This window comes from Crocodylus siamensis, chromosome 7 (assembly GCF_052110815.1).
Source record: "Crocodylus siamensis isolate JL-2025a chromosome 7, ASM5211081v1, whole genome shotgun sequence".
Classification (NCBI taxonomy): Eukaryota; Metazoa; Chordata; order Crocodylia; family Crocodylidae; genus Crocodylus; species Crocodylus siamensis.
This window is the reverse complement of record NC_143401.1, coordinates 83,753,346-83,768,322: the sequence shown is the minus strand read 5'-3', so window position 1 is coordinate 83,768,322 and position 14,977 is coordinate 83,753,346. Positions and strand designations below refer to the sequence as shown.

General features: G+C 46.4%; 1 protein-coding gene across 2 annotated transcripts in view; it reads left to right on the top strand.

Moving 5' to 3' along the window:
- The window catches only part of PLPP4 (phospholipid phosphatase 4), a 113,487-nt gene that overhangs the window by 30,320 nt on the left and 68,190 nt on the right, over positions 1–14,977 (top strand). Inside the window, exons 1-2 of one of the 2 annotated variants that reach the window (XM_090058243.1) lie at positions 8,387–8,495; positions 10,049–10,180. In XM_090058243.1, coding sequence (XP_089914369.1) covers positions 10,154–10,180 — 27 coding nt within the window. In that variant the 5' untranslated portion in view covers positions 8,387–8,495; positions 10,049–10,153. Of the gene's footprint in view, positions 1–8,386; positions 8,496–10,048; positions 10,181–14,977 lie in introns of those variants that run through there. The other variant, XM_090058242.1, reaches the window with a different exon arrangement.

Here is a 14,977-nt window from a genome sequence, read left to right as displayed (position 1 = left end):
GCCTCATGACCTGGCTGGGGGTGCTCCGAGCTATGTCATTGGTGCCCACGTGAATAAGGAGCATGGGATAGTGGTCTGTGGGCCGGAGGAGCTGTGGGATCCTCTCCGCAATGTCTCGGATGCGGGCCCCCGGGAAGCAGCAGACTTCCTGGGCTAAGGGGTCGGGGCGGCAGATTGCCCGCTCAGTCCCCTCAGGATGGAGTCTCCCACAACAAACACCTTTCGTTTTGTCTTGGGGAGAGCGGGGGCAGTAGCTGTGGTTGAGCCTGGGTTGCCTGCGGGAGCTGGCAACTGAGCAGGCTCTGCTGGGGCCACAAGAGGTGCGAACCTGTTGCTAAGCTCCGGCGGGGCAGGGGCCTTGGTGCGGCGGGCCTTGGGGCCCTTGACCACCTTGGTCCATGCCCCTGACTGGGCAGAGCGGGAGGTCCCAGAGTCCTCCTTAGTCCTGGAGGGAGACAGTGCTCTACCTTGCGGCTCCCGGGGGAGAAGTTCCTGAGAGTAGGAGTCCATCTCCTGCTCACAGTCCCTGATGGCACGCAGTCTCTGGACTGTGGCCTGGAGCTCCTCCAGCTGGCACGCCAGAGACCTCAGTAGGGAGCAGACCCCGCAAGGGGAGGTGGCCATGCTCCCGGGCCCCAGAGCCTGAAAAAGGGACAGGCAGCCCCCGCAGCCAAGAGTCAGGGGCTCCGTCTGAGTGGAGCCCGGGACCATGGGCTCCGTTTGGGTGGCCGTCTCTGAGGTGCCCGATGGGGGGGCTGTAGAGCCCGAGGGGACCCTCGGGGTGCGGCGCGTGCCCATCTGTGTCATGCCTCTGGTAGGCTGGCTACGGCTGGGGCTGGCTATGGCTGCGGGGGGTCGCAGGCAGGGTCTCGTGCCCTCCCGCGCCCTCTCTTGCGCGAACTCCGCGCTAACTTGAGCGCCTGTTTACGCAGCCTGTTCGCGCGGCTCCGGTCGTGGGGCTCCCTGGGGGGCTGGGCCAAGTAGGGGCCTGGGCAGGGGCTTGGCCCGGCCGGGCACCAGGCAGCGGCCTCCTCCCAGGGAGCGAGGAGTTAACCCCTTCCCACCACGAGCCCGCTCACCTCCGGCTGTGCTGGGGGTCGGCAGGGGGTTCGGCGGCTGCTGAGGGGGTGTCTGGGGGGCTTCGGGGGAGTGGGGGCGCAGCGGGCTTCACCCACGTATCTCTCACCGCTCCGGAGCCTAACTGAGCTTTTTTTTCCCTGTTTGGTGGGCCCTTTTAAATTTCAGAACAGCATCTTGATTTTCACATGGCTCCATTTTCCTTTTTTTTTTTTCTCTCAGCATTTTTAGCAGGCCACTAAGTACAGCCACTGCTCGCATCCTAGGAGAGGAGGAATCTGAACATTTCAGTTTAGTCCTCGTCACAAAATAAAGGCTATCAGAATGAGAACATAAAGCCTTGTACGTCCTGGGTTCAAGATCACACGCCTCTTATATTTTATCTGGCCTCCTCAGGTTCCCAGAGACAAATCCTTTTGTGCCCTTTCTGCTGTGTTTATATCTTGACTGTCTAAGAGCCCAGTTACTGTCTGGCAATTCCTTGAGTTCGGCCAAATCCTTAACTTTTCTTTTGCAACCTATCTTTTCTTCTCATAATACTATTAATGCTACTAGACTGGTAATTCTGTATGCGCTCATAAAGGGTCTTTGCCTTTCTACTAAGTAATACTGTGTTGCTGGCATATTTTTTGTGATATAGATGCCGCTTTGTAGTCCGTTTGCAACACTACTATTTCCAGACACTAGGGCTGCTTATAAGTGCCACAGGGGTTTAATTTGGTTTAGTTCTCCCTAAATTGAAACTGGGTTTTTTTTAAAAACACCTCTTCAATTTAGAGAGAATTAAACTGAACCAAATTTGCGTGGCATGTACACAAGGGTGGGGGCCCAATCCTTACTGCCTCTTCGAAGGTGGGGGGAAGGGGGGCTAGCTGCCGGTGGGCCGAGCAGTCCCTGAGCTGTGTGGGGTCATTCAGGTGGCAACTGCCTGCTGGCACCCGGCCTGGGCAGTCCTGGGGGGTGCACCAGCCCCCCCACAGCCGTGGAGGGAGGCACCGGGCCACCACACAGCTCAGGTAGGCAGGTTCCAGGGAGAAAAAAAATTCAGGCTAACCCTATTTTTTTCCCTTTTAGTGGAGCCTACAGCCCCTCAGCTGCATGGGGCCCACCAAGCCCCAAGTACATCAACTTCCAGGGCCCCGTGCACTGTTGCACTTTCTTAGGTAGTGAACTAAAACACCTTGGAAGCTTTTTATCTTGCTGTGTACCAAAGTCATTTAAAGCGGACTACACCACCAAGTGTGCAAACAGCAGCGCCATTAAAGCAGGGCAAAAGGGCATTTAAGATGCTTTAAAGGCCAATTTTGTGGCATGTACAAATGCCCTAGATCTCAAAATATGGAGTCAAGGCAACTAAGGTCAGTAGTTTGGCGTATGGCGGCATTATTCCCAAAAAAGGTTCCTTCTGTTTTGGCTTCTGAAGCTGAGAGAGAATCTGTGTTTGCTCCTCTTAATGTCATGCTCTTTCAGTTGTTGTGTGGGAAGGCGTTACGTCTGTCAGCACAGAATGGCAAGTGGTAACATCCTTTTCGTGGGATGGGTTGGTGTCCATTGACTTACCATTTGCTAGACTAAGATCACCAGATTCATTTCACATGGTTTATCAAACACTATACAGCCTCTTTCATTTCTTAGCTTCCTCTGTACTGGGGGCCCCCTCTGCCGCAGATCTCTTGAGCATACGTTAACAACCTTTTGCAGAAGCAGGATATTAGCTGCCGTGGTCCTTTTGCTTTACCTGTTATGGTGGTATGTCGTGTGTTGTGTCAGTGTTGACAGTGGTTTTGCTAAGAGGTTAGATTATGGATTGTATAGGAGGGGTTGGATAGGGATGATCCTGCCTCAGGGGTTGGGCTAGATTATCTATCAAGGTCCCTTCTAACCCTACTTCTCTATGATTTCTATCATTGCCAATCCTCTGTACCACCCACTTTCCATTTGAATATTTTTCTTATTCAGTCTAGTGGTTTTAAATTACTCTACCTTAACCCCTGTCTGTTCCTTCTGCCACCTCAGATGTCTTTTTGTGCAAAGATTTTTCTGGCTGCCTGTCTCACTGTCATTGACACCGGAGAGCACTGGTTTTCTTTGCTGCTCTTTGGTATTCTTTTTCCTGCCTTTCCATGCTTTCTTACCTCACCAGCCACTTCTTCTTTTCTTCTCTTTTTTTCCTCCCTCCATTTCTCTTCTCTTGTATTCCTCCACCTTTAGGGTTAGTCATTTTGCTTGTGTCCTGCCTTTTGACACCACTCGCCACCCACCTTTTCACCTGCTAGCCACCCAACCCCACACTGAAATCGCTCCCTTGAACACGGCACCATTACAGCTGGGTAAGTACAACAGTTTCACAAAAGACCTGACTCTTCACAAAGCTAGTTGCCTCTAATAATGATTGAGAGCACTCAGTGTCACGTGGGTTCTGATCCAGATTCACAAACATTTTGGGGAGTGAGGTTTTATTTCCAGTAATATTCATGCAAAGCTGAGCCATTGCCAGTCCTAGCAGGAGTAAATATTTGCAAATGTTTTCATTCTGGAAGCATTCCCAGTTTCCCCCCTGGCCAGCTTGCAAAACCTTTTTTCAAAGTCCCAGGAAGATTTGGACTATTATTTTTGAATTTTTGCTATATTAATTTTGCGTGTGTTGTTAGCTTTGGCTCTGTAACTGCCAGTTGAAGATGCTAAAATGCATTTTTCAGAGTTGTCAAGGAGCTACTAGAGCAGAGGCAGTTGATAGCTAGGAAGTTTATATTAATCAAATTAAATGCAGATGTCATCAATAAGTACATTTCTAAAATGCTGAAGCAGTTTGCAGGTAATTCACAAATAGAGACTTCTTGTTTGTAATGCTTAGATTCTTTAAACCAAAATAACATGGACAGAATTCTCAAAAGCACCTAAGTGACTTAAGAACATGTCTTTTGTGGGACCCACTTTCTTGAGTGAGTTTGGCACTTGTGTAAATGGTATCCCAAGTGACCAATCATGGGATGGAATGACAGATAGCAAATATGGTTACTAATCCTGGACAAGGCAAACTTTGCCCCACTCTTGGAATATGGTATGTAATCAATGATCCCCTGAAGTCAGTCCCCTAAGCTGCACATTTCCATAACTTTCTAACTGGTCCTGGAAAATTGGGGAACAGAAGCAAAGTGTGTAAATTCTTCATATGATTCATTCACAAGAAATAATCTGACAAATTATTTTCTTGCAGGTAAGTATTCTGACAAACCTCCATTCCTCTGTGATGCTTGATTAGTTGGGGAAGTGGATTGTTAGAGGGGGTAGTGGATTTTGCAGCTATCACTGTCCTGCCATGTTCACAATTATAGTTGTATCTTCTCCACTCTCTCTTTCCTAGGTCACCAGTTCCTTTTAAAATCATGATGGCAAGTGGGTAATGCCTTGTGTATATCCTAAAAAACCCCGGCCCTTATGTGGGAGAGCTCAGAACAATGGTGGTATTTGAAATGAATTTGGATTCCTAAACTGCTTGTGGGTAGCGTAGAGATATGGCGGGAGAAACTTGGTTAATTCAATCCTTATGAATGGCTCATGCTGGCAGAAATCTTTAAGGCAAAGTTTTCTGACCTAGGCTCTCAGTTTTAGTCTCTTAGATCCGTAATTAGCCAACTGTCTACAAATAGCTATAGTTTTAAAATGTGTAGCATCTTGTCTTTAGGCTGTTGTCATCCCTAAGCTGTTGTATGGGTGTGAAACCTGGACCAGGAACACCTGAAAGCCTTGAAATGGGACCATCAGTGATGTCTTCAGCAAATTCTCCATATTATTTGGAAGGCCAGAAGAATGAATGCCAGTTTTCTGGCTCAAGTAAACACCACTGGCATTGAAGCCATTTTTATATGGCACCAGCTCCATTGGACAGGATATGTCATAAGGATGCTTGACAACTGACTCCTGCAATTGGTCCTGTATTCCCAACTTGCCAATGGTCGCTGCTTTAGAGACGGACAAAAGAAGAGATTCAAGGACATCTTGAAGGCCAATCTGAAGAAATACCCTGTTAACATCTATGCTTGGGAGACTTGAGCACTGAATTGTCCCCTGTAGTATGAAGCATGGCAAAGCACAGACCGTTTCGACCAAATTACCTCACCAAGGAGATGAGTAGGTGAGAAAGACAAAGGGAAAGATCTATAACCTGACATTACCAGGATATGTGCATATCTCAGATTGGGCCTCTTCAGTCATCTCTAGGTGCACCAATGACCTGTCTTTACCAAAAGACTGTCATCTTCATATCAAGGAAAAGGTGACAACAAGGACAAGTGTCCTTTGATGATACTGAAGTTAGACAAAGTGGTAAGATGTCAGTGCCACTGAAAATCAGATCATTTTTATTTAGGATTTTGACAGGAGGCACTAAAGCTTAGATTTTCAAAGGAGCATCAACATTCGCATTGAATTTTAACACAATTTAAGCACCTAACTTTACTTCTTAGAAAATTACCCCTTACAGGCCTGAAATAAAGCCCACAGGAGTTAATGGAAGTTAATGGTTTAAGGAATTACATTAGGTTATTACTCTTGCATAAAATGCTTGTTTTCTAATGCTATTAACAAATGTTATGCTTTCTCAAACATCTAAAAATACAGAAAGGAAGACCCGACAACAGCAAAGTAAAGGCTACATACACTTTCTTATACTTTATTCAAGGAAAGAAATCAAGTGCCAGATACAATGTGTTCAAAAACCTTTTTTCTTTATTTAGCACCTGAATCTGTCACTAATACGTACAGCCATTTAAAACTTCCTTTTTCTGGCTTATTAATAATAATAGGCTGCACTTTCAAATTGGACAAAGGCACATCAATCACAGTCAGGCAACCTAGAAATCAGTATATTCCCATGATTGTTTAATAGGTCATATAGGAAATTTAATTGAAAGCTGGTGAATTCTCAGAGCAAGCAGCTCGCTACTGATTCTTCAAAAGGAAGTGAATTGGTCTCTTTAGTTACCCTGGCATGAAATTTTAATTGGCAGTGAGCTCTTTTTATACAAACAAGTGATTTTTCTGGGATGGTCTTTTTCCTCTTACTATTTCTGTATTGCTATCTCTCCATCCTTTTTTCCTTAGAGATTATTTTGAATCAATTCTCACTTCATTTCAGATAATTGCTTTCCTTTTTGTTCATTATATTCCAGTGTAATACTTGACCGTATTTGATAGAATCAGGAGAGAACAGAGTTAAAAGGAAGCAACATTTCCCTAATCATATTTAACCAGCTATGTGGCTGTAAGATGATATTACTAAATAAAATAATAATAGTAGTAGCAGGTTCTGTGCTGAGACAAAAATTACTCCATCTTTAGAAGATTAAAAAGATACTGAGCACATAATGAACATAAAATTCAGAGTTATGTTTTCCCACTAGAACCAAAGGATGTTAACATTACTTAGCATTTGTTTTCTCTGCATAATGTTGTACTTTGCATTATTTTGTACCTTTTAAAAAATGTTTAATTTATGTCGTAACATGTATTTGCAGTGTGGTTAAGTCATGATTCTTTTTACTTAACTTTGCAAACAAAATTGCAACACTATATTTAATTTTTAATAACTGCTGACTGTGATACCCCTCTTTTTTTTGCAGCCAGGTTGTAAAAGGCTTGAGACTACTTGGTAGTCTTTGGCTTCCCCAAAGTCAAGTGTAATGACTTGAACTTTCATACTGAGGTTATTTTCACACCTTCTGTAAGTCTTTTCCAAAAGTCTCAAAACTGAAAAGCAGACTTATAGCTCTTACATCTACATTTTTTTCCTGGGTTTGGCTGTGCAAATAATTGAATTTTCCATTTAGTGACTTAATCAGTTATTAGGAAAAAATGGAACTTCAGGTAACTTGCAAACAAAAATATGCAGTTTAGGTCCGATTAAACATTTATTTTTTTGACTTGCAATGAAATATTTTGGTTTTGGCTGTTTTTTACTTGTCTGATTGTTTGATTGTTTGTATTTTAGTTTGCCACCAAACCAAGCAAACAGCTATTTCATAGCTCCTTTTAGAGCTGGGAGCCAGTACCTTCTAGAAAAACATGTTCTTTAAAAGTTATCTTGTGTTTTCTATCAGTGGAAGGTATTTCTGGAATTATATCTTTCTATCTCTCTACTCATCATAGGACCCTAGGTTTTGAACCTTAAACTCTGGATACTGGGACTTGAAAGCCTGGATGCTATAAATAGTCAGCTAGCACTTACCTTCTTTTGTACACAGCATCTACCAGCCATGACTTTCTGTTGTAGAAAATAAGTATGTATGACATGGCAGTTCTTCCTCCTGAATGAAGTTTCCCATATTCTTATAGCAATATAATATATACCATGTTCAGAATGATTTTGCTGAGTGTATATTTATTACAATATTAATACTATAAAAGTGATGTGGCGATGTTGAGAGGTACACCGATACATCAGTCCATATCGTATTGGCACTGATAAAAGGAAAATTGACATTACTGGCAATTGGTCGTTTTTGGCTGATATGACTGATAATGTCCCTGATAAATGCTGTGTGCATGCCCACAGCTGCAGCATGCACATGGCCAGGAGTGCAGCTCAGCAGCTTGGAGAGCAGCGTCTGGCTGGTAAGTCTGTGAGGGGGAAGGGGCGTGGGAGAAGGAAAGGGTGTCGGGGGGACAGATCGAGGAATCTGCAGTGAGGGAGAGAGTGGGTCTGTGCCTGGGCCGGGGCAGAGGTAGGTGCTGCCTGACTGGGGTGGGGCATGGGACATAGCTGGCAGCTCATCCTAGGGGGGTGTGTGTGTGGGGGAGTGGCTCCAACGCTGCACACACCCTGGGGGAGGTATAGAGGGCATGTGCTCCCTGAATCTGTGCCATGGGGTGCATGTGCCCCCCAAATCTGTGCATGGGGCTGCCACTGTGTGCTCCCCGGGTGTGCTTGGGCAGGACGGGTGGTGGCAGCACCACTGGGAGGGGAGACTATAGAGGAGCTAGAGCCGCCCCAAAATTTGCCATAACCCCCCTCTCCACACTGCTGTTGCTCATCCTGTCCTGCCCCCCCACACCCTTTCCCTCCAATAGACTTACCAGCTGGACGCTGTTCTCCAAGATGCCAGCTGAATATTGTCAATCGGACTGGTATTGGCCAATATGGCTGGTCAATAATCAGCTATTGGAATCGTCCCAAAAAGTCTTTATCGGTGCACCCCTAGTGATGTGAAATGGCAGACAATAAATGGATATGGGTGGCAGGATCTGAAATGTAGGTCTATCAGTTTATATGTTCAAAATGGGAAAAATATATTTTTATTGTTATGTTTAGTTTTACAGAGTTTTTGGATCCATTCCATCGAGTTATCCAGCCAGAAGAGATCTGGCTCTATAAAAATCCTTTGGTACAGTCAGACAACATACCTACGCGTCTCATGTTTGTAAGTACCAGAGATTTAATAGATCATTTGACAGCTGGAAGTATTGTAAACTAAATATGCTTTCATCTGACAACACATGACAAAACCCACAACAAGCTTGTCTGCTCTTTGGGTTCCAGTTATGAGGCTCAAAATCACATAAAACTGCATCAGATTATAATGTGAGAAATAATACAGACCATGTTTTAAAAACCAGCAGAGCAGCAGCAGTAGTACAGTATAGCCGGCTGCTACAATACTGATAATACTGTTTAAATTGAAAAAAGTATTCATAAGTAGATGTGAGCAATGATACAAAGTTAGTTATGTAGGCATTTTGGAAAATCCCACTCAGCACCTATTTAAATCTTTAAGGTGTCTGACGTCGAAAAGTTGGCTCCTATGCATATGAATACTCCATATTAGTTAACTAGATTAACACCACCTCACATTTAGAAGGTATATTGTAAGATATGTTGGTCGCTATAATTGAATACATTAATACAAATGCATTAATCTTTGTAAGAACCCTATCAGAGTGGTCTTTTCCTAAGGCTAGTGTGATACTGAGGTTGAAACCTGGTCTACTGGTATCAAGGATAGTTCATCACTGACTTCAGTGGGTCCAGGACTTCACTTGTGGTCTTTATTTTTAAGATGAGCAACTTGAATTTAGAAGGAAGGCAGAATAAACCTGTGTGGTTTGATTATTGTAATTTTCTAGCAGGACAGTAAAGCCAAAGTCAATAAATATTGTTTTTGTTATACAGTAACAACTTGAGGGTACTTCTTGTTTACAAGGCAATTATCATCTCCCGATCTTATGAAGTCAGAGGCTGAAAGCCAAGGTGTTTAATCTCCCGGGATATTGTTATTATTGAGTCAGGAGGAAGACCAATTAAGACCAGTTTTACCAACAGGAAGAGGTGAAAAATACCTGTTTTTCATTAAATGAAAAGCAGACATAAAAAAAAAGCACAAAAGGATAGAGCTGGATGCAGTTCTGCGCCTAACTCTTCGAACCTTGCCCACACTGGATGCATCTATGCATGCAATTAGCATGTAGCAATAAACTCTGGTGCGGGTCCTGCCAGAATGGGGCACAGTGTTTAGATATGTGCCTGGAACCACAGCATTTTGAGCTGGGTTGGTGCAGCCCAAGCTGGCAGAGGGTCCTGGGGGTCAGCCTGCCAGCCTGGAGCTTCTCCAACTCAACTCAACATGTTGAGGAGGGGCTGGTTGGGACATGAGGGTGCTTCTGTATGGGGCTAACTGGCAGGAAGCCCCGACACTGTAGCACCCTCATCCCCCAGCCAGCCCTGGTCATTGTCTACATGAGCGTTTCGGTGCATGCAGCTATTCTGCTGTAGGATAGTACTTGTCCCTGACAGTACTGTCCTACAGCAGAGTTAATTAATTTACTGTGTCCTAATATGGGTGCATGTGTAGACCGTGATGCTTTACTGTGGAGGTAATTAGCCAGCTCTGCTGTAAAGCTAATGTGTAGATGCACTCACTGAGCAGTATTTTGCTTCATGAATGCTCAGGTAACTGTATATATTTTATTCATTCAGTTGCAAATCACTGTGTCCAGTTTTGCAGCAGTGGTGAAACCATTTTAAACCAAGCTGAGGGTGAGGGAACTCCATATGACAATGCATTAATCCTGCCTCCTCCTGATGGGAGACATTCAGTACATAGCTGAGGTATGAAGGGGAGTATTTCTTCCTTATTTTTTCCTTGCCTTACAAGAATTCAGTATACTTCATAGCAGTAGTGAGTTAATAACCATGTACACTGTGTGTCCTGGTTTATTCAGACTATCTCATATGTGAACAGCTCCTTGACTTAAGAAACTATAACTCATTTCTAATATAAAAATAAACCGTCTAATTGTTTTCTAGTTTTCATTATATAAAGTATTTCATATTACCAGGGCTATAAACCAGTTTTGAAACGAGTGGATACAGCTTACTAACAAGGACCCATTAACATTTTTGTCTGAAGTACTGGATTTATTAACAAAGGGCACATCTATACATGCTATTGAATAAACTCTGGTGCAGTTTATGCCAGAGTTTATTGCTCCTGGGTGCCATGTTTACATGTGCACCCAGGGCCACAGCAAGTTGAGCCAGGTCAGAGCAGGCCTGGCAGGCATCCTGCTAGCCTAGGGCTACTTCGATCTGGTTCAGCGTGCTGTGGAGGGGCTGGGTGGGGCATGAGGGTACTTCAGCGTAGGGCTAGCGAGTAGGCAGCCCCCACACTGAAGCTCCCTGATGCCCCGGCCAGCCCATCATCATCTACGTGTGCATTGCAGTGCACAAAATGACACTGCTGTAGGATAGCGCTTGTGTTAAGTATTATCCTACGACCATGTTTATTAGTTTACTGTGGCCTAATAAGGCCGTATGTATAGACACTGAGACTTTCCTGCGGAGCTAATTAGTCAGCTCTACAGTAAATGTCTCATGGAGGTATGCCCTGTGAGACTTTTTAAAGTTAAGAAAATAGTCATGAATATTGTAGCTCCAGGTACAGATTAGACAGCGCAAATCTACGTTTGGGCCAGAAGCAAAATAAAAGGGCCGGAAGAATTTCTGTACTTTTTGTTTCTCCAAGGACAGGTATATTTGATCCTGTGAAGTGCTGAATCCCTTCAGGTCTCACTAAATTCAGAGGAAGTTAGGGGAATGCAGCTCTAGCAGTTGCACAAAGCATTACATCTGTAAATCTTTACATAAAGCAAGTACCAGGTATCTGTTAAGACAGATTCCATTCTAGAATCTGTATATGACAGGAGCAATACCTGCAAATAGCTCTCCAAAGATGAGCATCAAGAGACGCCTCATGGCCTGGGCTATCTTTTTATATACTTCCATAGATGGTTTCCTGAGATGGTTGAGTAGGGATAAGAGAGATTGTGTGCCAGCTACTTCCCTCTTCACTGAGTGGGAGGGAAAGAGCATTGGCCCCACCCAGTAAACATTGCAGTCAACGTGCTAGACTGGTTTGGCATGGAAAAGGATGGAATTTTATTATTATTATGGACACATACTAAATTACTGTCACCTGATGTAAGGTTACATGATTCCTTCCTGCAGCACTTCCAGGACAGCACAGTTACAGAGGGCTGAGTATAAAGGCCAACTTAGCCCTAAACCAGGGGTGGGCAATTATCTTCGGCAAAGGGTGGCTTGACAAGTTTAGGTGAGTTGTTGGGGGCTTCATAGGTAGCCCCGCCCCTAGTTGCCACATTGGGACTGGAAATCCTGCCGTCTAACCCCTGACCCTTGCCACCAGAAGTCCCTCCCCTTGCCTCCCAGAAATACTCTTTTTGGGAGGGGTTGCCGTCTTAGAACCAGAAAAAATCCCAAATAATACACTATTAGTCATAAATTCATAGACATAGGGTTGTAAGGGACCTTGCAGATTTTCTAGTCTGACCCCCTGCCCTGGGCTTACATGACCCCAGCTAGGTAATTGTCAAGCCTCCTTTTAAAGACCCCCAAGGTAGAAGCCATCACCACTTCCCTTGGAAGTTGGTTCCAGATCTTAGCCGCCCTGACTGTGAAGTAGTGCCTTCTAATGTCTAGTCTGAACCTACTGTCAGTCAACTTATGGCCATTATTCCTCGTTACTCCAGGAGGCGCTCGGGGGAACAAGGTCTCTCCCGTTTCCCGTTGGTCCCCCCCAGCAAGTTTATAGACAGCCACCAGGTCTCCTCTCAGCCTTCTCTTGTGAAGGCTGAACAGGAAGGCTCACCTGTAGCCTCTCCTCATAGGGTCATGTGAGTGGCTCTCCTTTGGACCCTCTCAATGCTGTCCACATCCCTCCTGTAGTGCAGTGCCCAGAACTGGATGCAGTACTCCAACTGCGGCCTGACCAGTGTCACATAGAGGGGGAGGATCACCTCCTTGGCCCTGCTTGCGATACATCTGTGGATACAGGACAACGTGTGGTTAGCCCTACTGACTATGTCCTCACATTGGCGGCCCGTGGTCATCTTGGAATTGATAATGACTCCAAGATCTCTTTCTGCCACTGTGCTTTCAAGAAGAGAGTTCCCAGTCTGTAGGTATGCTGCCAGTTCTTACTGCCCAAGTGCAGCACCTTGCACTTGTCAGTATTGAATCCCATCCTATTCTCATTTGCCCACCCCTGTAACCTGTCCAGGTCCAGCTGTATCCTTTCCCTCCCTTCTAGCGTGCCCACCTCAGCCCAGATATTAGTGTTGTCCACGAATTTAAACAGGGTGCTTTTCACCCCTTGTCTAAGTCTCTAATAAAGAAATTGAACCATGTGGGCCCAAGGACCAAGCCCTGGGGGACTCCACTGCTCACATCCCTCCAGGTCAAATATGACCTGTCCTCCACCACTCTCTGAGTGCGGCCCCTCAGCCAATTTGTTATCCATCTGACTGTAGGCATCAATGCCCCAGTCGCCTAGCTTTTTAATGAGAATAGGGTAAGAGACAATGTCAAAGGCCTTCCTGAAGTCCAGAAAGACTACATCTACCGCAACACCTGTGTCCAATGATTTTGTGACCTGATCATAGAAGGCAATCAGGTTGGTCTGACAGGACCTGCCCCTAATGAAACCATGCTGGTTGCCTCTGAGCATCATCCCCGCTGCTGGCCCTTCACAGATGTGCTCCTTGATTATCTTCTCAAAGACCTTCCCTGGGATCGAAATAAGACTAATGTGCCTATAGTTGCCTGGGTCCTCCCTCCTCCCTTTTTTGAAGATGGGTACCACATTGGCCCTCTTCCAGTTGTCTGGCACCTGGCTAGAGCACCACAAGTGCTTGTAAAGCCATGCCAGGGGTCCCACGATAACCCCTGCCAATTCCCTCAAGACCCTGGGGTGGAGAGCATCTGGACCTGCTGATTTGAACACGTCCAGCCCCTCCAGAAGTTCTCTAACTTAGTCCTCCCTGACCCTAGGCCTGCTGGAGTCTCGCCTGAGTCCTTCCTGGATCTCAGTGTGGGAGTCCTGGTCTCTGCACAAAAAAATGGAGGCAAAGAAATTGTTAAAAAGGTCTGCTTTTTCCTCTGGGGCAACCACCAGATTGCCTAGCATATCCTGCAGGGGCCCCACATTACCTGGTGCCTTCTTCATACTCCCTATGTATTTAAAAAAAGGACTTTCTGTTGTCCTTGATCCTTCATGCAAGCCCTAGTTCCATATCTGCCTTAGCTTTCCTAACAGCCCCACTACAGACCTGAGCGATGGAGGTATACTCCTCTTTGGTGATATCCCCCCTCCCCCTTCCACTGGGTGTATGCCTCCTTTTTGGCAGTCAGGCATTCCTGAATGCTATTGGTGAGCCAGGGGAATTTTGAGCACTCTTACCCCCTTTGATTCTCATTGGGATTGTCACCCCTTGGGCTCTGAGTATCGTCTCCATAAGGAACGACCACTCATCCTGGGCACCCAGTTCCCCTACCCTCCAGGACCCCAGTGCCTCTCCTACCAATCTCCTCAACTCATTGAAGTTGGTCCTCTTGAAGTCAAGGGCTTCAGCTACTGCCTTGCTGCAGACCCTTGACACCCTGCGCTGGATGGTGAATTCCAGCAAGCAATGATCGCCATCGCTCAGGTGGTCAAGAACCTGGAGTCCCCTGAAGCTGCTGCACTCCCACAGGAAAGCCCCCACTGGACTCTGCAGGAGAGCGGGGGACAGGGGTCCCTCCACTAGGGGCAGTCTAGCAATTTGTGCAGCATGGAGTGGGGGAGGCAGTGGGCTCCACCATGGGGCTTCCCCCACTGTGATTGCGGGAGCTGCAGGCACACTGCGTTAGAGGTGGCAGCAGGAGGAGCAAGCTGAGAGCTATGGGGCCAGGCTGGCTCCTGCTGCATTCAGTGGTCCCAGCGTTGCAGTTGGGAACCAAGCGGTGTGGCACTGCACAGCTGGGCACGTCCCAGCAGCATACTTTTCCTGCTTGCAACACCATGACCACAGAATGCAGCAGGAGCCAGCCCATCTCTGCAGCTACCAGCTTGCTCCTGCTGCCACCAGCCTTAGCTCAGGCTCCACGCCTCCCCCTGCTGCCACTTCCCTTTCCCACCCTGACCCCACCCCATTCCTGCCGCTCCCTACCTGCAGCTCTGGCACCATGCGGTTCTGGTTGCGGGGCTGGGACCATGTGACACAGCAGGAACACCACATGATTGCCAGCTGGGAACTGCGCGGTGCCAGTTGGCTCTTGCTGCACTGGTGATCCTTCCCTCCCTCCTTCCATTCTTACTTGAATTTTCCTCTGTGGTGGAGGGAAGCAAGGAGCAGCCCTAGGCTCAGAGGCTGGAAGCTCCTGCTAAGGCAGGGGCTCTTGGCTGGGCGGGGAGCTGCTGGTTACTTCTGCTGCTGGTTCCTTCCAGCAGCTTCCCCCCCTGGGTCCTAGTGCCCCTGGCTCCTGTCATCTGACAGCAGCCAGGGGCAGATAAATATTTTTAATTTTTTTGTTTAGGAGCCTTGTGGGCTAGATAGAATGGCCTGGAGT